We start from the raw sequence: 26,686 nt of genomic DNA on the forward strand, positions 1-26,686 counted from the left end.
TTAAAAATTTCAGCCAGAGCACTGTATAGACAAACCTGTTTTTTTATTTTTATTTATTTTTAATTAATTAATTTATTTATTTAAAGATTTTACTTATTTATTCATGTCTCTGTCTCTCTGTGTCTCTCATGAATAAATAAGTAAAATCTTTACTTAAAAAAAAAAAAGCATTCTGTACAGAAGTCTAATTCTCACCTATACTATCATACTTCTAAGTCCAGTTCTTTCTATGAACTCTTTCCCGTTTATTCTCGCCTTATGTTATTTACCAGCATGTCTCCCTTCGTGTCAGCCTTCTTTTCACTTGTTAGCCCATTGCCTGATTATTGACTAGAGGAATGGCCATTCACTTGAGTGGCAAGATATTTTTATCCCTACACATCTCACTAAGTGGACTAAGACCATATTTGGAAATGTCATCTTTAACTGTCAGACCCAAATAAAATCAGTATTTTGGCTTGAGCTTTACTTTTCTGGTTAAATTTTTTTTTAAGATTTTATTTATTTATTATTTTATTTATTTATTCATGAGAGACACAGAGAGAGAGGGGGGCAGAGACAGAGGCAGAGGGAGAAGCAGGCCCCATGCAAGGAGCCTGATGTGGAACTCGATCCCGGGTCTCCAGGATCGCGCCCGCGACCAGATCGCGTCAAAATGCTGAGCCACCCAGGGATCCCTGGTTAAATATTTTAAGGCAATAATGCTATCGATTCTTTCTGTATGAAACATTTGTATTTTTGTTTAAATAGCTTAATCAATTTTAGGCAAATACTGAAACACTTCATAGTAGGGTTTATTTGTTGCCACTTTTACAGTAAGACCTAGCAGGGGCAACTTTGTTCAAGTTCAGATGCATGAGTATGATTTATTCATCTGAGCCTTTCTCTTTTAGTCTCTGTCATCCTGGACCCTGCCCGCCCTGCCCTGCCTTTATGACTAAAACGTGTGAATGTGGACGGACCAGGTAAAGTTAGAACTACACTCTAAAGAAGACTTCTACATTGATGATTTATGTGTGAATTTCTAAAGAAAGAATTAGTAGGTAGATATAAATAAGTAGTAGGCATAAATAGTACTTTTTAATAAATAGTATTTTACTCTGCTGCCCTGAGCCTGTTCAGCAGTCTTAAAACTGAATGAGAAATTCTATGCACAGTGAGATTACCCATTTCAGGTGAAATGCCAAGATGACAGAGACTTTTTTCTTAACCTTTTTGTGGGTGAAAGAATCAGGATTGAACCCAGGCCTGTTAAGGTTCAGGAGACAGGGAACATATATCTGTACCTAGCATTGTATCTGGTATCTAGGAGATTTTCAGTGAATATTGTCAAATGAAAGAATAAGTAACCCCACCCTCTTTTTCATTATTATACAAGTTCTCCATCATCAGGGCAAGGATCACTAATAGTTATGGAATGTTTCTGAGGTCCAGTAAGACCCAAATGATTTCTGAACCACAAGACAAAATGGGATTAAGGCAATTTTCAGTGAATCACATTTGTCTGAACTTTCGAAGATAGGTATGTGGCCTGAGAGTCACATGTAAGGGCTCTGTGTCAGAAAGACCAGGTCAGACCCGGGCTCTGCCACTAGTTATTTGTTGACCTGGGCGAGTCGCTTGATCTCACTGGACCTCATTTTTCTTATCATAAAATACAAATAATAGTGTTCACCTCCAGGGGTTGATACTGAGCACTGGAAACTATTCATCTGTGTATGTAACAGTGACTTTCTAAAAATATGTAGTTGAGATGAAAGTAGGGGATTATTTAAACTCTTCTTGTAGCAGAGTAGACTCCAAGCTCTAAACCATTACCCTGGGAAGAGACCTGAAGGTAGTCTAAAAGCACTAGCCTCATATCCTTCTCTAGCCAGTAAGTTAGCAAAAGTAAGTTTCCAATAAGCCAGTAAGTTAGGATGCTTATTGAAACAAAGCCAAAATGATTTTCCCATCCTGAAACAAAGTCACATACAGTATATTCTTAAATATTATAATTGCATAAAATGCCAGAGTACCATGTCCCAGGAGAATGTCGTTGTACTTCAAGTCTTAGTATATATGTTATAACTAATCCTCTCCCACTCCCCAGCTTTCCTACCTCCATCTGTAAGATACTGTGGGAGTTCCCAGCTCTTTGTCTCCTGCATGCTACTTCATGGGAACTCAGGAGAAATCCAGAGAGGAACTTCACTGGTCAGAATAGAGGGGAGACAGAAAAGCAAGATAGGAAATAAGGAAAGCAAAGCAGGAAGAAAAAAAGTGGAGAGGAGGAGAGTAATTGAGGAAATAAAGATTGGAGGAGGTAAATAGAAAAGTGGGGGAAATGGGGCCAAGAGAAAGGTTTCATAATTTTGGGGGATAAGTTGGGTCTTCATTGTTAGTTTAGCTATCCAACAGGAAGTTGTCCAACATAAGACTAATACTATCTATACATCTGTTTTCTTTCCAGGCACACAGTTCGCTGTGGTCAGGCTGTCTCAGTCCACTGTTCCAATCCATGTGAGAATCTTCTGAATTGTGGTCAGCACCACTGTGCCGAGCTATGCCATGGGGGTCAATGCCAGCCTTGTCGGATCATATTGAACCAGGGTAAGTGGTGGGCCCACCAGCTAGCAATTCTTGTGTATTTTCTGGAACCTTATTTATAGTTGTCTTGATGACATGGATTGGTCTCAAGCCTATAGTTACAAGGCTTCTAGTAGCTCTGTACCTTGGTAGAGAGAATTGGAGATACATTTAATGCTTAGATGGTTTCAGTGTTTAGTTTTAGTGTTTAGTTTCATAATACCAGTATAGGTCATTGTCCTATAGAATTTGGACAGTAGATTTTTTTTTTTTTTTTTTTTTTGACAGTAGATTTTAAAATGCTGTTTAAAAGTAACTGCTTAGGAGATTTTTTTAAAAAGGAACTTCTTTAAAAAAAAAAAAGTAACTTCTTAAAAAGGATCTAGAGGGGTGCTTGGGTAGTTCAATTGGTTTAGAGTCTGACTTGATCTCAGCTCAGGTCTTGATCTCAGGGTTGTGAGTTCAAACCCCATGTTAAGCTCCACACTGGGCATGGAGCCTGCTTAAAAAAAAACCTAGAAAGGCTAAAAAAAATCTTGAGAAAGAATGAAGTTGAAAGACTTAAACTTTCTGATTTCAGCTCTTATAAAGTTACAGTAATCATGATAGTGCAGTTTTGGTGTTAAAGGTAGACTACTAGATAAGTGGAAGAATGAAGTCCAGCTGTGGACCATGTATGGACAGTCCATTGATTTTCAACCACAATATTAATTCAATGGAAAAAAGAGTCTTTTTACAGATGTTGCTAGAACTGGATATATACATAAGAAAAAAAACAAACCTCAACCTCTGTCTTTCTCTTTTACACAAAAATTAATTCTATATGGATCATGGACTTAAATGTAAAATCTAGAAACAAAAAATTTCCAGAATAAACTATAAGAGAATATTTTCACAACTTTGGGGTTAGGTAAAGATTTTTTGGATAGAGCAACAAAAATACTAACCATAATAGGAATTATTTTAATGATACATAGTAGTTTGGAATTCCCTAAATGTTATTAATTAGATGGTTTTGATTTAGTCTATTTCAACTGTTTAAATACTATATCAGTTTTGCAATATTATAAACTTAAGAATAAAGGTGTGGGTTTATGTTTTAAAAAAAAACAAAAATACTAACCATAAAAGAAAAAAATGGATACCTTGAACTTTACCAAAATTAAAAATTTCTGTTCATCAAAGATGCCCTTAAGAAAATGAACAGATGAATTGCAGATTGTATCCAGAATATTTGAAGTACTCCTAGAAAATGACAAAAAAAAAAAAAAAGAGGAACAACTTAAATGATGAATAAAAGACTTAAACAGATACTTCACAAAAGAAAACATAAATAGCCAGTAAACACTTGAAAGGTGCTAACACCTTTTTTTTTTTTTAAGATTTTTTAATTTATTTATTGTGGGGGGGGGCAGAGACACAGGAGGAGGGAGAAGCAGGCTCCATGCTGGGAACCCAAGGTGGGACTTGATCCTGGGACTCCAGGATCATGCCCTGGGCCAAAGGCAGTCGCTAAACCTCTGGGCCACCCAGCGATCCCTGCTTAACACCTTTAAATACTAAGGAAATGTAAATTAAAATCACAAAAAGGGCACCTGGGTGGCTCAGTTGGTTAAGTATCTGCCTTGGTTAAGCCTCTGCCTTTGGCTCAGGTCATGATCTCAGGGTCCTGGGATCCAACTCCATGACCAGGTTCCCAGGTTCCTGCTCCATGGGGAGCCCATTTCAACCTTTCTCTCTGCTGCTCCTCCTGCTTGTGCACATGCTTGCTCTCTCTCTTCCCATCAAATAAATAAAATCTTAAAAAAACAAAACAAAACAATAAGAGTAATATAACCACTTCAGAAAACAGTCTGGTATTGTTTTTTTGTTGTTGTTGTTGTTCTTGTTTTATGTTTTTTTTTTCAGTCTGGTATTGTTTAAAATGTTATAGAATTTTACCATATGACCCAGCAAGTCCACTCCTAGGTGTATATCCAAAAGAGATGGAAATACATGTCCACACAAAACTTGTAAATGCATGTCCATAGCAGTTCTATTCATCATAGACAAAATGCGGGAACAATTCAAATATCTATCACCTGAGGAATGGATAAACAAATGTAGCCATACAGCACATTATTATTCAGCAGTAAAAAGGAATGTAACATTGATAGATGCTAGGATGCCTGAGTGGCTTAGCGGTTAAAGCGTCTGCCTTTGGCTCAGGGTGTGATCCTGGAGTCCCGGGATCAAGTCCTACATCAGGCACCCTGCATGGAGCCTGCTTCTCCCTCTACCTATGTCTCTGCCCCCCCCCCCCCCTCTCTCTCTCTCGTCTCTTGGGAAAAAATAAATAAAATCTTTAAAAAATAAAAAGTATTGATACATGCTATGAAGTGGATGAACCTCCAAAACATTAGGCTAACTGAAAGAAGCGAGTCACAAAGAGACACATAGTGTGTGATTCCTATGTTTTTACAATAGCTCTTCCTCTGTAGGGATCCTGGGCTACCATGTATTGGTGCCCTATAGAGTTTTATTTTATTAAATTTTACCTTGATGTGATGCTATTGATCTGTGTTGGCACTCAAAATAAGTAACAGTCCTATGAAATGTTTTATGTTGTTTACCATTAGGATTTTGTGTATGGAACTGTGCCATATATTACTCAGTGTTCTTTTTATGGGCCCTCTAGGGAGAAATTCCTGTCTGGCCTTAGTCCTAAGAGTAGTTGTTTTTCCTCAAAGACTATTGATCTTTATCTTAGGAACCCAGGGTAACTGACCTAATGTTTGTCTTCATAGTATACTTTTTTTAGCTATGATTTATTCTATATCTCTACCAATTTTCTACTTTTCACATCTTTAAATTTATTCTTTTGTTATATTTTGTTCTTTTGTTATATTTCATATACATACTTATATGCTACCTCAGATCCATTTGAGATAAGGCAGGAGTTAAGTATATATACTGGCAGTTTGGTCTTAGCAGTATAGATTGCGGTGTGGGGGAGTCCCTTTGTGAACCATATTTAGCTCTTGATTCATATTGTGCTTTTTCTCAGCTAACTAAGCCCAGGTCTTTTTTTGTGTGGATCGCAGTCTCTGCTTTTCTGTTTTCGTATTGTTGATTTTTCAAACCTAGTTGAAAACTTTCTGTTTGTCTACAATAAATATCTAGAAAACTATTCTGGCCATGAACATAGCTTATGTATCCTCTCCATTTGTAATTATCTTAGGATCCCTTTCAGCCTTAGCTAGAGAATTTTTTTTTTTTTAAAGATTGTATTTATTTATTCATGAGAGACACAGAGAGAGGGGGGCAGAGACAAAGACAGAGGGAGAAGCAGGCTCCATGCAGGGAGCCCTATGTGAGACTCATCTGGGACTCCAGGATCAGGCCTTGGGCCAAAGGCAGGTAGTCAACCACTGAGCCACCCAGGGACCCCCTCATTCATGTCAAATGCTGAATAGGCTACCGCAGGCATCAGAGACCTTCTTCCAGACTGCCTTTGGTTCCCTAATAATCTTCAGCCAGCAGTGACCACCTGTCACCAGCTCATATTGCTGTCTCTTTTGCCTAAGCATACATAACAGAGCTTTTTAATATTGTACTCAAATTATTTCCTGATTGATCAAGGGCTCCATTTTGTTTTTATTTTCTGACCCTTGATTCTTTGTTTTTCATTGAATTGAATTAACATACAATGTTATATTACTTTTGGGTATATAACAACTCTACGTTATTCAGTGTTCACCACAATAAATGTGGTCATTGTTACCATGTATTGTTATTATAATATTATTGACTATATTCTCTATACTGTCCTTTTTTATCTCCGTAACTCATTTTATAACTGGAAGTTTGTACCTCTTAATCCCCTTCACTTAGTTCATCCACTGCCCTACCCACATGTGGCAACCACCAGTTTGTCATCTGTATTTAAGAGTTTATTTGGGGGATGCCTGAATGGCTCAGTGGTTGAATGTCTGCCTTTGACTCGGCATGATCCCAGGATCCCAGGGTCCTGATATTGAGTCCAGCATTAGGCTCCCTCCCTGCTGGGAGCCTGCTTCTCCCTCTGCCTATGTTTCTGCCTCTCTGTGTGTCTCATGAATAAATAAATAAATAAATAAATAAAATTTTAAAAGAGTCTATTTGGTTTTGTGCTTGCTCATTGATTCATTCGTTTTATTCTTTAGATTGCACATAAAAGTGAAATCATATGGTATTTGTTTTTGTCAGACTCCTTTCACTTAGCACAATACCCTCTAGGTCCATCCATGTAAGTTGAAAATGGTAAAGTCTCATTCTTTTTATGGCTGAATAATATTAAGTTGTGTATGTATGTAGCACATCCTCTTTATCCATTCATTTATTGGTGGACACTTGAGTTGTTTCCACATCTTGTTTATTGTAAATAATGTTGCAACAAGCATGGGGTGCATGTATCTTTTCACATTAGTGTTTTCATTTTCTTTGGGTAAATAACTAGTTGTAGAATTGCTGGATCATGTCTGTCATGAATAAATAAAATCTTAAAAAAATATTTTTGATCTGTTCAATACAGTGTTTTATTTTATAAACCTTGTTTCTAATGTTTGAAGTTAGAATTATTTTATTTTTTACTTAATATGTGATTTTAAGATTTGATGTTTTGATAATGTTACATTCTGATGTTAATTTTCTGTGCAAGTAGTTATCTAAGTTGTACTGAGAAAGAAGGAAAGCATCTTTAGGTCTGCAAGATTGCAATTTAATTTCTACTCTTTTGGTCTGCATTTATTATGTAGGGCCAGGTGTATTTGCATGGATTGATTTTTTTTTTTTAAGATTTTATTTATTTATTCATGAGAGACACAGAATGAGAGAGAGAGAGAGAGAGAGAGGCAGGGACACAGGCAGAGGGAGAAGCAGGCTCCATGCAGGGAGCCCGACGTGGGACTCAATCCTGGGTCTCCAGGATCATGCCCTGGGCTGAAGACAGCACTAAACGGCTGAGCCACCCAGGCTGCCCCGCATGGATTGATTTTAATGGGATAAATTTTTATTATAAATTGAAAATATAAAGTGACACTTAGAAGAATTATATAAATTGATGAAAAATTAATTCTTACCAGACTTTGTTACATATTAATATATCAGAAACATAATTTCTTTTTTTTTTTTAATTTTTATTTATTTATGATAGTCACAGATTGAGAGAGAGAGAGGCAGAGACACAGGCAGAGGGAGAAGCAGGCTCCATGCACCGGGAGCCCGATGTGGGATTCGATCCCGGGTCTACAGGATCGCGCCCTGGGCCAAAGGCAGGCGCCAAACCGCTGCACCACCCAGGGATCCCAGAAACATAATTTCTTAAATATAACATACTTATTGCTGACCTCAAGAAATAAAGGAACTCAAAAAAAAAAAAAAAGAAAGGAACTCATTTTTTTTTTAATTCAGTTAGCCAACATAGAGTACATCATTAGTTTCAGCTGTAGTTTGCAATAATTCATCAGTTGCATATAACACTCAGTGCTCATCACATCACATGCCCTCCTTAATGCCCATCACTCAGTTACCCCATCCCTTCATCCACCTCCCCAGAACTCATTATTCCTTGAACCCACAGGAAAATCTATAGATGTTAAACCAGGTTCTTTATCTAGCAAATAAAAGTCATGAGTTGTTTGAACTTTCTACTCAGTGTGAATACCAAACATTATTACTTCAAATTCAATAGTAGAATGCAAATTATTAAGAGTTTTACATTGCACTGATTTTTTTGGTTCCTTTTTAGCAGTAGAAAGTTTTTCTGAGCATGTTATGTGAACCCAATATATAAAGTACTAAATCTTTGCTGCTTGGGTTGGAGTAAAGATGGCAGGAATTCAGTCATCAACTCCTCCACAACTGCCACCACCTTAGTTTCCATCTTCTGTAGCATCCATCTCCAGAGGGCCTCAGGAAGCTTCATGGTGAATGGTTCTCAGCCATGAAATTATGGGCCAGATAGTCCTCTCTTAATTTAGAGGGTTGCTTCACTTTAATGCTGTTTTGGGGATTTGCTACAGAGTCACCATAGGATATCGACAGTTCTTATAAGGCCTTTTTTTTTTTTTTTTTTTTTTTTAATAAGGCCTTTTTTACTTCTTCCTATGATATAAAGTCTCTTAGGAAAAAAAAAAAAATAAAGTCTCTTAGGTGGATCAGAGAGCTGCCAGATAAGCCACATTTATTTCTGCATCAGGTCTGATCAACACTAACAGGATAGCCTTTTGTGCCAGGTTCTTATAGATTGTTTGGAATATATTAAGAACCCATACAGGTTACTAACCTTTGTTTTTGAAATTATGTTCTCAAGTATGCTACTGTGGCAGCACTTCCCGAGATGTGTTATGTGGAACAGATGTAGGAAAGTCTGATGGATTTGGCGACTTTGGCTGTTTAAAGATATGTGGCAAGTAAGGTTTTATGTTTTTCTCAGTTAGAATAAAGCTATATTTTATGCAACAATTATATAATAGTATGTTGTTTTTCTTACAGGGACTTGAAATGTGGGAACCATACATGTTCTCAAGTATGCCACCCTCAGCCCTGCCAGCCATGCCCACGGCTCCCCCAGCTGGTGCGCTATTGCCCTTGTGGCCAAACTCCTCTCTGCCAATTGCTAGAACTTGGAAGTAGTACTCGGAAAACATGCATGGATCCTGTCCCTTCATGTGGAAAAGTGTGCGGCAAGCCTCTGCCATGTGGTTCTTTAGGTAACCATAGGCATAAAGTTGTCTTTAAAAATATGAATGGAAGTTTTGGCAACAGTGAACTACATAAGCAGAATAGTGTTAAATTTCAGTTATAGTATCAGAGGCTTTTGAAAATATTAATAATCAAATTTGTTTGGGCATTTTTTCTTTCCTCCTGAAAGTATACCTGTAAAAACTCAAATTTGCCCAAGTGATCTCTCCTGCTTCAGGTATTTTATTGCCAATGCAGGATAGTTGTGGGATACTATCCCATGGCAGGGTGGGAAGGGGGTGTTATAATTTCTCTTAGTAACCTGCAGTAGTATGAACACCATATATCCTTTTACCAATCCAGGGGTCAGTGAGTATTTAAAGGCATTTTCATATAACAGGAACATGTTAAATAACTGTGGGTGAGATGTTTAAGAACCAAAATGCTAAGTACAATAAAACTTTAGCCATTAGGAGTATTCAAGAATTCTGTATAGCTAAGTTTCCCATCTAGTTGAAGGATAAGACTTGTGCATCATTTTGAAAGGACAGTTTTCTAAAATTTACATTTTCTTCTTTCTTTAAACAGAGGTTACTGAAGATAATTTCTTTCCCCTTTATTAACCCAGAGTTGTCATTTTCGTGAACCTCAGTTACTGTATAATGCTGAGTATAGTAATGCCCTAAAGGCCTGATGAGGTTTCTCAGGCAATTCTCCTACACCATTGTGCAGTTCGAATTGTTTTATCTGCTTGTTAAACCTTTTCTTTGTTTATTGTCCTGAGGTTGCTTTTAGTATGTCTGTGTGCCTACCATTATTGACTCTCCCTTTTTTCTGATTTGTGGCTTCTGTTTATTTGGATATAGAAACTAGAAAAAGTTTGTTGGAATTAACTATAAAGTAATAGTCTGAGACATTCTGGGGCAGTCCTTGGCCAATATACCTATATAGTTTTGCAGTGACTTGGCACCTTTTCTCCTGGGTGAGTGTTCAAAGACTGTGTGTTTAGAAAAATGGATGTGGGCAACTGAATCTGTGTAAGAGAGGTGTTCCCATAATTGTGGCAAAGCTAAAATCTTTAGTTTTGATTTCCATGTTTTTCAAAAAGAGATTTCACATTTATTGCTAATACCAGCAGGAACCGATAGGTACACCCTACCTAATTATTTTTTACAGTCTGACTTTTATTTTATTTTATTTTATTTTTTTAAAGATTTCTTTATTTATTTATGATAGACATAGAGAGAGAGAGAGAGAGGCAGAGACACAGGAGGAGGGAGAAGCAGGCTCCATGCCGGGAGCCCGATGTGGGACTCGATCCCGGGACTCCAGGATCACGCCCTGGGCCAAAGGCAGGCGCTAAACCGCTGCACCACCCAGGGATCCCCCAGTCTGACTTTTAAATTGTGTATAGAGGAGAAATGCTCTTTTTTCATATTTTAATACGTATTTTAACTGCATTAGGAAAATCAGTTGTCTATTTGTTCTCTTTGTCTACTGTGAAAATGTATCTTCAGATAAGCTCTGTAAAGTGGAGATCAAATGACTTCAAAATCAAGAAGGATGGTAAAAGTCTTCCCTTTTCAGAAAGCTCACGGGTCAGTTTTTTTATAATTTTGTATACAATGACCAGAAATCCTACTGTGGGACTAAAATAAGTTGGCAATGAGAGAAAGAGGAAATGTGAAATTGGTAATGTGGGAGGGACTGGAGCAAGAGAAGGATAATAATTGTTAGTATCAATAGGCCCAGAGAGTGGGACAAGACCAGATCAAAGGATTTGAGGGTAACTACTATACCTCATCAGGCTTTTTTTTTTTTTTTTTTTTTTATGATAGTCACACAGAGAGAGAGAGAGGCAGAGACACAGGCAGAGGGAGAAGCAGGCTCCATGTACCGGGAGCCCAACGTGGGATTCGATCCCTGGTCTCCAGGATCGCGCCCTGGGCCAAAGGCAGGTGCTAAACCGCTGCGCCACCCAGGGATCCCCCCTCATCAGGCTTTTAATCATGGAAAATTTGTAAGGAATTAGGCTGAGTTGGATTGAGAAGCTCAAAGACAAGCCCATGGCTAGTGAAAACAATAGCTGTCAACTTTATTCAGATCTGGCTTATCTGTAGATAGCTTGCTGAGGTCTTTTAGTATCTCACTCATTAGGAATTTCCATTCTAGACAAATAGCTTTAGTACAAGACACTAGGGAGAGTTCTGCTTTCAGGATGGGAACATAAGCTACATGGACCTGCTCCCCAGCAAAACAAGCAAAGCTGGGGAAAATTATTAAAAAGCAGTCATTTAAAATTTCTGGAAATTGTCCCATGGGCATAAAATCTAAAATTCAGTAAGAACAGCGAGAGTCTATCATTTAAGTAACAATCCACTTACTTCCCACCTGAGCTCAGCTTAAAAACTCTACTCAAGGGATCCCTGGGTGGCACAGTGGTTTGGCGCCTGCCTTTGGCCCAGGGTGTGATCCTGGAGACCTGGGATCGAATCCCACATCGGGCTCCCAGTGCATGGAGCCTGCTTCTCCCTCTGCCTGTGTCTCTGACTCTCTTTCTCCTTCTCTCTCTCAAGAACCAATCAATCAATCAATCGATCTCTACTCAAAATAGGTGTGCCAAGAAGATGGGGCTGCTTCTACCCCTAACCTCCCAGTCAGAGGTCACCACGTCCCACTGGGAAGGGCAAACTGCCAGCATTTTTCATCCCCCTAACTCCCAAGTTGAAAAGGCTAAATTTCTGGTAAGCACAGGCGAGAGATTAGGTGCTCCCTTCCATACAGCCCCACAGAGTTACCCCAATCACAACAGGCTAGAATATTGGGGCCCCAGTCATTATCACCCCAGCTACTTATTAGAGCAAAGGTTCCTCACTGGGGGAAAGAAGCCAAGAAAACCACAGGCTACTGTCCCACTCAGCACCAAGAATAAAGAACAAGTGACTAAGACTTTTCTGAGGGGAAAAAGGTAGTCTATAAGAAAAGAGAACTCTAAAGTATTTCACAAAGGAATAGACTTTAATTTGAAACACCGTGGAGAAGTTTAGACCTAAAGGCCTTTTAGGAAATAATACCTCTTCTTAATTAAGGGCAATAAGCTAAACTGTAAGCCAGCTAGTTCAGCAGAAAGAACCAGGAAAAGAGATAGCTAAAAGGATCCCTTCTAAGATCAGAACAGGCTTCACAGACTTGACTCAAAGACTACCCCTATCCACATTTCTTTGGATCAGACTGCTGAGCAATTTATGTCCAACAGAGAGAAAATAAAATGAAGAAAAGTGAATGGCACCTCAGAGAAGCTGGAGGCACTTTTAAGCATATATGTAATGGGAATACCAGAATAGGAGAAAGCAGAAAAATATTTGAACAGCTGAAAACTTTTCAGTTTTATTGAAAACCGTTAATCTGTGTATCCAAGAAACTCAGCTTATCCAATGGGATGAATTCAACCATACCTAGAGATCCACACCTAGACGCAAGTAAAAAGCTGAAAGCCAAAGGAAAAGGAGAAAATCTTGAAAGTGCCAAGAGAAATACTACTGCTTACATACAAGGGAACCCCAGTAAGATTGATAGACTTCTCATTGGAAACAGCGCAGAGGGCATCAATCATCACAACAAGAAGACACTGGAATGACCAATTCAGAATGCCGGGGTGGGTAAGGGGGAATGGCCAGGAAACTTTATCCAGCAAAACTTTCAAAAATGAAAATAAAAACAGAATTTGCTGCTAGCAGATCTACTTCACAATAAATACTAAAGAAAGATCTTCAGGCTAAAAGCAAGTAAACCTATATTTGATGTAAATTCAAATCCATATGAAAAAGAGTATATACATAATTATAAATACATGTTCTTTTTGCAAGTGACTTAAAAAGCAGTCATACGAGATGATATGTAATCGTATTGCTAGGCTTATAACATATGGAAATATATCTGACAATAAGAGCACAGAGGAGGTGGGTAGGATCAAAGTTGTACTGGAGTAAGGAAGTGATACCAGATGGTAACCCAGATCTGCAGGAACAAATGAAGAAAACCAGAAATGGTAAATAAGATGATAAATATAACAAACTATGAATGTGTGCTTGCTCTCCTTTTCTCAGCTTTAATAGCCATGTAATAAAATACCAAAATAATTTATTTTTGGGTTTGTAACATGTAGACATAACAACATGAAAGGAAAGAAAAGAGCTACATAGGAATAAGGCTTCTATATCTCACTGGAATTAGGTGAGTATAAATCTGAAGTAGATTCTGATAAGATGTATGTGGTAAGACCTAGAGCAACCATTAAGAAAATAACCCTCCAAAAATAGTGAAAAATATTATTAAAGGAAAAAAAATGTTAAATTAGAAATATTCACTGAAATAGTAAAGGAGGATTAGATTAACAAAAAAGACACGAGGCATACAGAAAAGTAAAAGTTAAATGGCAGATATAATCTAACCATATCTATAGTAACATTAATGTGAATGGATTAAACTTAAAAAGCAGAGGTTGTACAACCAAATTTTTTTTTAAAAAGCACAAGATCCAACTTATGGTACATAAATTGTGTCTTGTGGTACAGACTTTAGAGTTAAAAATAAAATGAGGGGGCAGCCTGGGTGGCTCAGCGATTTAGCACCACCTTCAGCCCAGGGCGTGATCCTGGAGACACCGGATCGAGTCCCACGTCAGGCTCCCTGCATGGAGCCTGCTTCTCCCTCTGCCTGTGTCTGTGCCTCTCTCTCTCTCTCTCTCCATGTCTCATGAATAAATAAAATCTTTTAAAAAAATAAAAATAAAATTAGGATGAAAATAAAAGGAAGGAAAAAATACATCATTTAAACAATAGCGATAAGAGACTGGCTGATCCCTGAGGGGTCCTTGAAATAGGACTTGTCCTAAATGTAGGTTAGCAGAATGAATGGCAGATAGTCACAGAGTTTGAGTCAGTGAGATTATGGATCATGGTTTCTGAATGTTTATGATCCCCAGATGATTTTCAGAGTCAATAGTACTTCAGTAAGATCATCCATGGCTATAATTTTAAGGATATCCAAGTCTAACCCTGAGACTTGAAGCCTAAAGAAAGAAGTCAGAAGACCTGATTTTTGACTTAGGCAAAGCATCATGCACTCCCAAGGATATTACCATGACTGATTCTGGGCCCTGTCTTTTCTGGAAAAGGTCCAACCTGCCAGATGAAGATAGGGAAAGAGGCGTTGACCAAATCCTTCTTCCCTCAGCTTTGATTCTGGAGTTGTAAGGCATGGAATTAGATGACCGCTGTGGCTAGTGAAATTGGTAATCTGAAAATGAGTACTTGCAGTGTTCATTCCTAGCTTGTTTCATTTTTATTAAAGATTTCATTCATACCTGTGAAAAGCTCTGCCATGAAGGAGACTGTGGACCATGCTCTCGTACATCGGTTATTTCCTGCAGATGCTCTTTCAGAACAAAGGTAAATCCTAAATAATGTTAGAATTGTTACCACCCATACCTTTTAAATTCATGATTATGGGGAGAGGAATCAAAATAACTTGTTCTATTCCTATCATATGATGTATGATTCATTCAGTCCAGCCAGTGTATACTGACAGCAACCATGGCCCAGTTGTAGGGGAGAAATAGCACTCCAGGCTCAGAGACAGTAATGGGGCAAAGGCAAGTATACAGATAGCTCTGCCAAATACAAGTGTGATAATGCTAGATGCTAGTATAGAACAAAAGCACTGTTGCAAGCAGTTAGCTAAGAAGTTGGAGAGAACGCAGTCCACAAGATCACCCTCGTTTCTGACACCTGCAAGAGTTTAGACAGCTGCTGAATTAGAATAGTTCATAAGACCATCCTAACTTCTGGTATTAACTGCAAGTCCAGTATCCCCAAGACCACTTTCAGGGTTTGATAGTTGACTAAAAGGACTCAACTCATTAAAAGCTGTTATAATTGTGGTTACAGTTTATTATGGGAGAAAGATACAGATTAGTATCACCCAAAGGAAGAAACATGCAGGACAGGGTCCAAGAAAGCACCAAATATGAAGCTTCTAGTTGTCCTCACCCTATGGAGTTGGAACAGTGTCACTTTCTCAATATTGTTTGTGATAATATGCATGGAGTATTGCCAACTACAGAAGGTCACCTGAGCCTGGATGTTCAGTTTTTACTGAGGCTGCATTGTGTACATGTGATTGACTGCCCATGTGGCTAATCTCAATCTCCAGTGTCACCAGAGGTCTACCGTTACTGTGTTACCCAGAGCCCCCACCCTGAAGTTCATTACTGGTCTTCGTGGTGTAGACAGTCCTCATGTTAAGACTTTTCAATATGGCCAGCCTATACCCTAAATTAGGTTATGTGATGACACAAGGCCTCAGACAAATAGTGACAGTCCTATCAAGCGTGATATTCCAGGGGCTTAGAGATTACCTACCAGAAGCCAGTGGCCAAGGCCTGACTGCCCTTTCAGAAAGATTAAATCTTCACTATAGAACTGTTTTGTCAATTTCTGCTTTCTGCCTGGGGCAGTTTTGATGGGACTTTTTGTTAAAGGGACGGCTTACCATTTTTATCATTCCTGTGCTTGTAACCAGAGGCAAGAGCCTTGTTATGGAAGTTGTTGGGTGGGGGATCCCTGTGGCCCAGCGGTTTAGCGCCTGCCTTTGGCCCAGGGCGTGATCCTGGAGTCCCGGGATCCAGTCCCGCGATCCAGTCCCGCGTCAGGCTCCCTCCTGCTTCTCCCTCCTGTGTCTCTGCCTCTCTCTGTCTCTATGTCTATCATAAATAAATAAATCTTTAAAAAAAAAAAAAAAGGAAGTCTTTGGGTAATCCCACTTGGAGAGCATACCAAATATTGATCTGTCCTCTCTGACCCACTTTCAGTGCATATTCACTGCTACCAAGCCCAGGGTCTGGGTAGCTGCTGACTTGCAAATGATTCTGAGAATATAGTCCATAAATTGGGAGCTAGTTTATTAGGTAAGCTTTAGAATAAAAATGTAAAAATAATACAATTTATGTATGGCAAAAGTTGTCCGTATGGGTAGCTTTTCTCCTGAAAGAAACTGCAGAATACCTTGGGCAATAGAGGTATTTTGAATGTCAGAAACAGGACCTTGAAGACTGTGAAGTACTGTGATTTAGTAATCACAATTTTAGTAATGCCCGGAGGTGCTCTTTGTGACCAAGAAACACAGGCAGGATTGGGATGACTGAGCTAAAAACGGCTACTGTCCGTTTGCTTTTTTTTCCCCAGCAATCCCATTCTCTCTGCTTTCACTTTTCATTTACTGTCCTTCCTCACTCATTCTAATAGTGGACCCCATGGCAGTGAGTGTGCTCTTGAAACTGTTGATCATTACTTCATTGTTTAGCTAAATTTTTCATGAAATAAATGTCTTTTGTAATGGAATGGACTTTTCCATTGAAAGTAAGTTTTCTTTTTCCCTTTTTTTAATTAAGATTTTATTTATTTGAGAGCAAGAGCGAGCATGAGTATATAGGAGGGGCAGAAGGAAGAGAGTGAAGCAGGATCCCCAACTGAGCAGGGAACCCAACTCAGGACTGTCTCCCAGGACACCAGGATCATGACCTGAGCTAAAGGCAGACTACCTGACTGAGCTATGCAGGTGCCCCTGGAAATGAGTTTTCTAGATAAATAATATTTATTTCTTAAAGCTTCAAAAGGTGATTTTCTTTTAATTACTTTAATAGGAGTCTTTGAAAATTATATGTTGTATCTTACTACCTCCTAAAGAGTACTGTATTTACATTTTTGTTGGTAATTCTTACTGATTGTAGGGATCTATGGGGCTCTGTCTTTCCTTGCAGTTGTAGATACCACTCTGGCATGTCATTTCTACTCTAATCTAGCATTTGCATTAACTGGAACATTCATTCAAGCAATTTCATGAATCACCTTTGCTTTATATCTCTAGAGAACGAATGGGGAACTTTTTGTTATTCAGCCCAGCCAACTAATTTACATAAAACATCTTTTTAGCCAAGAATCTTTCATTTCTTTCTTTCTTTTTTTTTTTTTAAAGATTTTATTTATTTATTCATGATAGTCACAGAGAGAGAGAGAGAGAGAGAGAGAGAGAGAGAGAGGCAGAGACACAGGCAGAGGGAGAAGCAGGCTCTATGCAGGGAGCCCGACGCGGGATTCGATCCTGGGTCTCCAGGATCGCGCCCTGGGCCAAAGGCAGGTGCTAAACCGCTGCGCCACCCAGGGATCCCAAGAATCTTTCATTTCTTAGACCTTTTTCTTCTGTTGTCGCCTCTAGTAGCTGCCTCTTTTCTCAGGGTCATTTTTACTAAGAATATTTTTCTCATTTTGCTAGTTTCTGAGTACATAGAAACCTGTGAATGACATCAAAGACATTCATATGTAGATGTTGGGCAGCCAGGCTCACTCTCCCCGAAGTGACTGACTTGCTCTCCACACACAGCTGCCTCTCCACAGGTGTTATTCAGGATCATGCTTCAGCAAGTTACATGTGATAGATCTGTGGGGTCATTCATACATGATTACTACAGTAATAAAACTCTGAATGCCAGAGGACTACTATATTCTACCTTGCTGCATTTCAGCAATGCCAAGGCTGCTCTTTTTTGTGGTTTTTGGGTTTTTTTGTTTTGTTTCGTTTTGTTTTTTAGGGCTGCTCTTAAGTGTCTTGAGCTGTTTGCCTCTGGTACCAGATTGTTACATATTTTCAGATTTTCTTCTCTTTATGGCTTTTTCTGTCTACTCTTGCCAGGCAATTATTTTTCTTTGCTTTGTATACCTTTAGCAGCCTCTCTTTCCATTCAGATTTTGTAATCCCAAATCTACTTTAAATTAGGAGGCCAGACCACAAAGATTGTTACAATTATATTTGCATGAAATGTCAGTAAACCTGGGGCCCTGCTGTGAGTAAAGTCTCTATTAATAGAATAGAGTCTAAGCTAACCTAGTTCCAGACGAGTAAAGTTGGTGAATAAGTGACTACCAGAGAAGTACAGGATATTTAGGATATACATGTTATATTTAGCATTATACTGTAGTTGTGTTGTTTTGTTTATTCCTAAAGGACTTATTGTTTTTTTCCTTTTTCCATAGGAGCTTCCGTGTACCAGTCTCAAAAGTGAAGGTATGACCGGGATGGGGCAAGAGAGAACATTGTAGGGTAAAAGTAATTGTTCTGTATCTTGATAGGGGTTTGGATTATATATTTGTCATAATTTAGTAAAGGTAAACTTAAGATTTGTGGATTTCATTGTATGTAACTTTTACCTTGAAAAGTAAATATTAAAAAAAAAAAAAAGAAAAGTAAATATTGCAAATTGAATTCTAGTTCATGAAATGCTGAACTTAGACTTAGGGTCTAAGTGTATCATATCTATAGCTTACTTTGAGATGCATCAAGTATTAAAATAAATTGATAGGTAGATAGAAAAGGTAGGTACATGAAAAAGTAATAGGAGAATCTCAGTAATTGGCATATGGTTATTCACTGTAAAGTTGTTTCAATTTCTTTATATGTTTGAAAATTTTCATAATAAAATGGTGGTAGTGAGTGTGAAGGTGAATAATACCTAATGCAGCAAACTTTTTACACACTGACTCTGATGCTTGATCCCCGTAAGGCTTGATATGACTGTTGCATACCTGGAACAGGTACTCAGCCAGCTAGCTGCCTTCTTAACCTTAAGGACTATAATGATGTTTCTTCCTTTGTCCCTGATTCTGACATTCCATGCTATTATGATTCTGTCCTTTGCTAACCATCTAATAGTCTTTTGTTTAAGCCACCTTAAAACCTTTTTGGAGGGCAGCCCTGGTGGCTCAGTGGTTTATTGCTGCCTTTAGCCCAGGATGGGATCCTGGAGACCCGGGATTGAGTCCTATGTTGGGCTCCTTGCATGGGGCCTGCTTCTCCCTCTGTCTGTGTCTCTGCCTCTCTCTCTGTGTCTCTCATGCATAAATAAAATCTAAAAAAAAAAAAAAAAAAAACAACCAGAACATACTTGATTTTTTTTTAAAGATTTTATTTTATTTATTCATAGAGACAGAGAGAGGCAGAGACACAGGCAGAGGGAGAAGCAGGCACCACACAGAGAGCCCGACGCGGGACTCAATCCCGGGTCCCCAGGATCACACCCCGGGCTTCAGGCGGCGCTAAACCGCTGCGCCACCGGGGCCGTCCAACAGAACATACTTTAAAAAAAAACCTTTTTTGGAAAAGCGATAGAAGTTAAATGTGTTCAAAATAAAAGCTCTTATTCTGGCCAAGAAGAAAGCTATATTGGGTTAGGTTGCTTTTGTTTGTGGGTATCAAAAAACCCAAGGAAAAGTAACTTCAACAATAAAGGAGTTTACTGTCTCACATAATAGAAGGTACTGAGGCAGAACAAGTCCAGGGTTGGATAATTCCAACCTCACTGATTCTAGGACTCCCATGTCAGCTTCTCTGATTTTCCTGGTTTTCCCCTCATGGGTATAAGTTAGCTACAGCAGGTCCACACACATCAGCATCTTACTCAACAGCCTCTAAAGAAAAGAGATTCTGAAGCTTCCTTTCATTCTTTTTTTTTTTTTTTTTTTTTTTTCAGAGAGAGAGAGAGAGAGCAGGGTGGGGACGGGGCAAAGGAAAAGAGAATCTTAAGCCAACTCCCCGCTGAGCACAGAGCCCTTCTTGGGGTTTGATCTCACAACCCTGAGATTATGACCTGAGCCAAAATCAAGAGTCAGATGCTTAACCGACTGAGCCACCCAGACACCCCAAGCTTCCCTTCCTTAAGAGCAAGGAAAACAGTCCTGAGAAGCTATTAATACACTTTGTTTTTTGTTTTGTTTTGTTTTGTTTTAAGATTTTATTTATTTAATCATGAGAGACACACAGAGAGAGAGGGAGACAGGCACAGGCACAGGCAGAGGGAGAAGCAGGCTCCATGCAGGGAGCCTGACATGGGACTCAATCCCGGGTCTCCAGGATCTGGCCCTGGGCTGAAGGCGGCACCAAACCGCTGAGCCACCGGGCTGCCCTATCAATACACTTTGTATCACGTGCTCCTGCCTAAACTCAACATTAGCAAGGGGAATGGAATTAACAGGCTAGACTATTCTACATTCACCCCTCAAACTGAGGAACACATGGTTACTCGGTTTCTGAACAAAAATAAGGTTCTTTGGGCCTTAAGAAGGTGGGGAGTAGGGATCCCTGGGTGGCGCAGCGGTTTAGCGCCTGCCTTTGGCCCAGAGCGCGATCCTGGAGACCCGGGATCGAATCCCACATCGGGCTCCCGGTGCATGGAGCCTGCTTCTCCCTCTGCCTGTGTCTCTGCCTCTCTCTCTCTCTCTCTGTGTGGCTATCATAAATAAATAAAAATTAAAAAAAGAAGAAGAAGGTGGGGAGTTGTTTTTGGAAGGTAACAAAAATAATCTGCCTTAAACCTACAGTCAAAATTTTGATTATTAAAAACATAATTTGAAAAATTATATTAATATACACTTTTAAAGTAAAAAACAGCAACTAAAAACAATAGGAGATAAAAAGTGAAACTATAGGGCAGCCCTGGTGGCTCAGCAGTTTGGCGCCGCCTTCAGTCCAGGGTGGGATCCTGAAGACCAGGGATCGAATCTCATGTCGGCACCCTGCATGGGGCCTGCTTCTCCCTCTGCCTGTGTCTCTACCTCTCTCTCTCTCTGTCTCTCTCTGTGTGTCTTTTCATGAATAAATAAAATCTTAAAAAAAAAAAAAAAAGTGAAACTATACCCTAACCTATTTTTCTCTTCCTAGTTCCACTTCCCTGATGAAACTGTTGGATATGGGTCTAGATCTTTTTCTGTATTCATATATGTATACACATGCCCATTAGTTTTGTTTTTTCTTCCAAACTTAGGTTTATACTAAATATGATATCAGCAACTTGGGGTTCTCCCCCACCCCAGTAATATAACCAAAGACATTTTTATTTTTCCATGTCAGTGTATCTAGGTCTCCCTCCATATGTGGGTATACCATTGCCCTCTGGGTAAAGATTCAGGTGTCTCCAGTTTTCCCCCACTATGAGTAATGCAGTAGCCATTTTGACTCACATTTTAAAACTCTATGATGGAAAATTTCATCCATTTGTGAGAGTAGAAAGATTAGTATAATAAACCCCTAAGCTCCTGTCACCGATCATCCCTTATCAACATTTTGCCTGTCTTGTTGCATGTATCCTTCCCTTCTCTTATTTATTTTCGCTAAAGTACTTTGAAACAAATCTCAAACATTATTTCACTCAAAAACACTTTAACACCTACCCCATTTTTTTATTTTATTTTTATTTTTTTTTTAATTTTTTAAATTGAGATAAAATTCATGTAATATAGAACAGGCCATTTTAAAGTATGCAATTTGGTGGCATGTAGTAAATTCACAGTGTGGTGCATCCATCACCTCTGTCTAGATCTAAAACATTTTCGTCACCCCAAGGGGAAACCCTGCATTCATTAAGTTTTCATTCTGGGGATCCCTGGGTGGCTCAGCAGTTCAGTGCCTACCTTTGGCCCAGGGCGTGATCCTGGAGTCCTAGGATCGAGTCCTGTGTCAGGCTCCAGTCATGGAGCCTGCTTCTCCCTCTGCCTGTGTCTCTGCCTCTCCCTCTCTCTCTATCATGAATAAATAAATAAAATCTTAAAAAAAAAAAAAAAGTTTTCATTCTCCACTCACTCACTCCTCCCTCAAACCCTTGGGAGCCACTAATCTGCTTTCTGTCCCCATAGATTTACCTATTTTGAGTATTTCATGTAAATAGAGTCATATGTATGTAACGTTTTATGCCTGGCTTCGTGCACTTACCATGTTTTCAAGATTTGTCCATGTTGTAGCACATATCAGTAGTTCATTCCTCTTTATGACTGAATAATATTTCATTGTATGGGTATATATTGCAACTTATTTATCCATTCGTCTGTTGACAGAAATTTGGGTTGTTTCAGTCTTTTGGCTATTATGATTAGTGCCACTGTGAACATTTGTACACAAGTTTTTGTTAAAATACGTCTTTACAAATTTTTTTTGATATATACCTACAAGTGGAATTGCTGGATCTTATGGGTATTCTGTGTGTAAGTTGTTTTTTTTTTCCTGTGTGTAAGTTTTTGAATAACTGTCACAGCAGTTTTCTGTAGCTGCTACATCATTTTATATTCCCATCAACAATATATGAGAATTCCAGTTTTTCCACATTCTTCCCAACACTTACTTTTTGTTTGGTTTAGTTTGGGGGTTTATTTTATTTTATTTATTTTTTAATTAAAATATCCTGGCACACCTGAGTGGCTCATCGGTTGAGCGTCTGCCTTTAGCTCAGGGTGTAATCCTGGCGTTCCAGGATTGAGTCCCACATCAGGCACCCTGCATGGAGCCTGCTTCTCCCTCTGCCTATGTCTCTGCCTCTCTCTCTCTCTCTCTGTCTCATGAATAAATAACTAAGATCTCTTAGTTATTTAAATAAATAAATTAGATAAATAAATTAAATTTAAATAAATAAATAAATTAGAACTATCTTAAGTAGGTATGAAGTGATATGTCATTATGGTTTTGATTTGCATTTCCTTAGTGACATTGAACATTTTTTTATGTACTTTGCTATTTGTAAGCTTCTTTGGAAAATAATCTATTTAAGTCCTTTGCTGATCTTTTAATTGGATTTTTTGTCTTCTTATTGAATTGTAAGAGTTCTTTATGTATTTTGGATCCTAGACCCTTATAGATAGATGATTTGCAAATATTTTCTCCCATTGTGTAGGCTTTTTTTCACTTTCTTAATGGTGTCCTTGGTGCACAAAATCTTTTAATATTGATCAAGCCCAATTTTTGTTCTTCCTTTTGTTGCTTCTGCTTTTGGTGTCCTAGTCACTTTTTTTTAGCCATTTTTGAAAGTATATATGTAGGAATGATTCCTTAAAATAGAATTACCACTGAAATTTATATATATATATATATATATATATAACAAAGTTTATACTCATCCACTGAATGTGCTTGTTCTCTCCACCTTCACCCATTCCATATGTTTGTTTTTTTTTTAAGATTCTATTTATTTATTTATGAGAAACACAGAGAGGCAGAGACACAGGCAGAGGGAGAAGCAGGGTCCATGCAGGGAGCCTGATGTAGGACTCGATCCCGGGTCTCAAGGATCATGCCCTGGTCCGAATGCGGCGCTAAATCGCTGAGCCACTGGGGCTACCTCCCATTCCATTTGTTAATCTTCCATTTTCTTTTTTTTTTTTTTTTGACGACCTAAGAAGTGAAAAGTATCTTATTTTTATATGTATTTTCACCATAACTAACTTATTTATGTTATTACATTTGTATTTCTTCAGCTTAAGTAGTCACTCAAATATTTGTTGAATAAATGTTCATATCCTTGCCCTTTTTTTCTTTTTAATTGGCTACAGCAGATGCTACATTTATGTGTGATAAGCGGTGTAACAAGAAACGGTTGTGTGGACGGCATAAATGTAATGAGATATGCTGTGTGGTAAGTGGTCCTATCATTAGGTACAATCAGATTACATTCATCCAGGGGCCTCAGCCATCTGGAATGCAGCCCAGATTTAGAAATCACTGGGAGGGGCCCCTGAGCAATGTTGAGAGAACTACCCAGAGAGACAGACCTTTTTAGGCCTTAGCCAGGTCAGCCTGTGGCAGTATGGGGGGAGAGAAAAAGAACGACAGAAGGCCTCAGGCCCCAGAGCCCAAGATCACCAGATGAACCTAAAGTGCTCTGCAGGAGATTATGTACTGTCCTAACACACAGACTGGGCTGGTCTTAGCAATTCAGGCTTTGGGTTTCACTTGCAATGTGAATCAGGTCAGTAGGCAAAATAAGTAGGACATTTTTGAAAAGGGCAAGTTTCAGTTATCTGAAACATTAACTTATATGGAACTAAATAAAGGAAGCACTACCTGGCATTAGCATGTTACTGTGTTTGTGTGTGTTTTATGTATAAACAAGATAACACAGTGACAATAGCAAAGTAGTGCATGTATGCACACACTTATATATGTATATATACATAACTGTTATTTTTAAAGTTTACATATTGACGAAGAGTGATAAAATTATACAACGTATCAAGACGTATAAATCAGCATTTGAAGGCTTGAAGACTTCTTTATTATTGAAAATTTCAAACATCTACAAAAGCAGAGAGATTAGTATGCGTCTCATATCCAAAGTCCAACTTCAGTAATGATCAGCTCATGACTAATCTTACTCCATCCACATCCACATCTACTCCCTCTGATTATTTTGAAGCTAATCCCAGTGCTTGCTTTGGCAGACGTACACTGAAGCTAATCCCCAGACATTTCGTCCATAAATGTGGAGAGCTTCATTTTTATTACTCTTCTTATTGTTTGTGGAAAATATAAAATGGAGATAATTTTACAAATAGGAATCTCTTCATAGGATAAGGAGCACAAGTGCCCTTTGATTTGTGGGAGGAAACTTCGTTGTGGCCTTCATAGATGTGAAGAACCTTGTCATCGTGGGAACTGCCAGTCATGCTGGCAAGCCAGTGAGTGTCATCACTGTATGCTTTAATCTAAGAGTTTTCTAGAAGTTTAGGCATAATATACTTTGAGGGATTGATTTACTTAGTTTGGTATGGATTACTGAACTAAGCCTAAGTATTTCAGATATGTTGAGACTTTAAAAAAAAAAGTTATTCTAGTGCTGTATTATCATCCCTGAATGTATGAAACTTGGCATGTAAGGAACAATTCTAAAATATGAGATCTGGTTCATTACTGAGTTACTCTTAAATATCATTGACCCAGATTCTGTCCTCAACAAAAAAATATGTAATTTATGTTAATGTGCAATGATAATTACTTAGTGGTGTTTTAAAGATTTTATTTATTTGAGAGAGCATGAGTGGTGGAGGAGGAGCAGAGAGAGAAGCAGACTCCCCACTGAGCAGGGAGCCCTAATGTGCAATGATAATTAGTGATGTTTTAAAGATTTTATTTATTTGAGAGAGCATGAGTGGTGGAGGAGGAGCAGAGGGAGAAGCAGACTCCCCACTGAGCAGGGAGCCCATTGTGGGGCTCAGTTTCAGGACCCCAGGATTATGACCTGAGCCAGAGGCAAATGCTTAACTAAGCTACCCAGGCACCCCTAAATGACATATTTTTAAAACTATATGTTTTTTTAATTAGAAGAGTAGATGCTTGATTTAATAGAAGATAATTGGATTCTCCTATCTGCTTCTACATCAACTTGTTGTAGTATAGAGTTGAAGCAAATGAAAAAAATCTGGCCTCACATAGATATATATATAGTTGAAAAATAGAGTTATAATCATGGTGGATTTTCTTTTTTTGGAATTATACCAAAATTCAACCTCATTTCAGAAAGCATTTGAATGCAAAAGCATTTGCTTTTGTTCTCTGTCACATTAAAGTTTATTGGGTTTTCTTATATTTTGAATGAATCTTTACCCATGCATGATTTTATAGCATACATTGATTAATTTGGAAATGAATTATTCACTTTGTTATGCAGATTTTTGAAATGGTGAAAATTTTTGTTAAAAATTGACATTCATTGGGATCCCTGGGTGGTGCAGCGGTTTGGCGCCTGCCTTTGGCCCGGGGCGCGATCCTGGAGACCCGGGATCGAATCCCACATCGGGCATGGAGCCTGCTTCTCCCTCTGCCTGTGTCTCTGCCTCTCTCTCTCTCTGTGTGACTTACCATAAATTTAAAAAAAAAAAATTAACATTCATTAATATAACTACCAATCTCATCAGAAAAGTATTAGGAATATACATATTTTCCAAAATTTGTTTTCCTTGAAAGCTTGAAAGCTTTTATCACTAGCAAAAGAGTCAGTTTTCCTGAATTGATAAGCTCACTTTGGTAATTTTTAATAAAATGTATACCAAATACCTAAATCTAAATAACCATAGCTTGTCAGTCATTCTTACAAGTAAAAATGGTGTTCTAGGTCACAACTCCCAACAAGTACAATTTTTTAAAACAACCAGATTATATTTTAGTATGTAGCAAAAATGCTTTATGCAGATTTCCCAGTTTGTTTCACAGATTATGGAAAAGGCATGTATTTAAGGACTAAGGTGTTTTTTTCTTCAGTGCTTCATCAAGGACTTTCTTAAATGGGACTAGCATTTTATATTCTAAGTGCTCAGTAGTGAAAAATACAGTGATTGCAATTTGGTACTACTGCCTTGATCTGTATTAAGGCCCTAGCAATTTTACCAACCATTGGTTTTGTACCATCAGTACAAATGTCAACATAGTGGGGAAAAAAATCTTAATTTTATTATGAAAGTAATTTTGGCCTTATGGACTCCCTGAAAGGATCTCAGGGACTCCTAGGGGTCAATAGAGCACACTTTGAGAACTGCTGCATTAAAAGATT

At 38.4% G+C, this 26,686-nt stretch overlaps 1 protein-coding gene across 5 annotated transcripts in view; it reads left to right on the forward strand.

Moving 5' to 3' along the window:
- NFX1 (nuclear transcription factor, X-box binding 1) overlaps positions 1 to 26,686 on the forward strand; it is a 78,112-nt gene that overhangs the window by 26,493 nt on the left and 24,933 nt on the right. For 3 of the 5 annotated variants that reach the window (XM_077912285.1, XM_077912284.1, XM_077912282.1), the window contains exons 6-13: positions 894 to 965; positions 2,453 to 2,592; positions 8,900 to 8,999; positions 9,082 to 9,299; positions 14,623 to 14,720; positions 18,360 to 18,390; positions 23,694 to 23,776; positions 24,710 to 24,818. In XM_077912285.1, the coding sequence (XP_077768411.1) occupies positions 894 to 965; positions 2,453 to 2,592; positions 8,900 to 8,999; positions 9,082 to 9,299; positions 14,623 to 14,720; positions 18,360 to 18,390; positions 23,694 to 23,776; positions 24,710 to 24,818 (851 nt within the window). The remainder of the gene's footprint in view (positions 1 to 893; positions 966 to 2,452; positions 2,593 to 8,899; positions 9,000 to 9,081; positions 9,300 to 14,622; positions 14,721 to 18,359; positions 18,391 to 23,693; positions 23,777 to 24,709; positions 24,819 to 26,686) is intronic. The other 2 variants (XM_077912286.1, XM_077912283.1) reach the window with 1 other exon arrangement.

Source organism: Canis aureus, chromosome 10 (genome assembly GCF_053574225.1).
Source record: "Canis aureus isolate CA01 chromosome 10, VMU_Caureus_v.1.0, whole genome shotgun sequence".
Classification (NCBI taxonomy): Eukaryota; Metazoa; Chordata; class Mammalia; order Carnivora; family Canidae; genus Canis; species Canis aureus.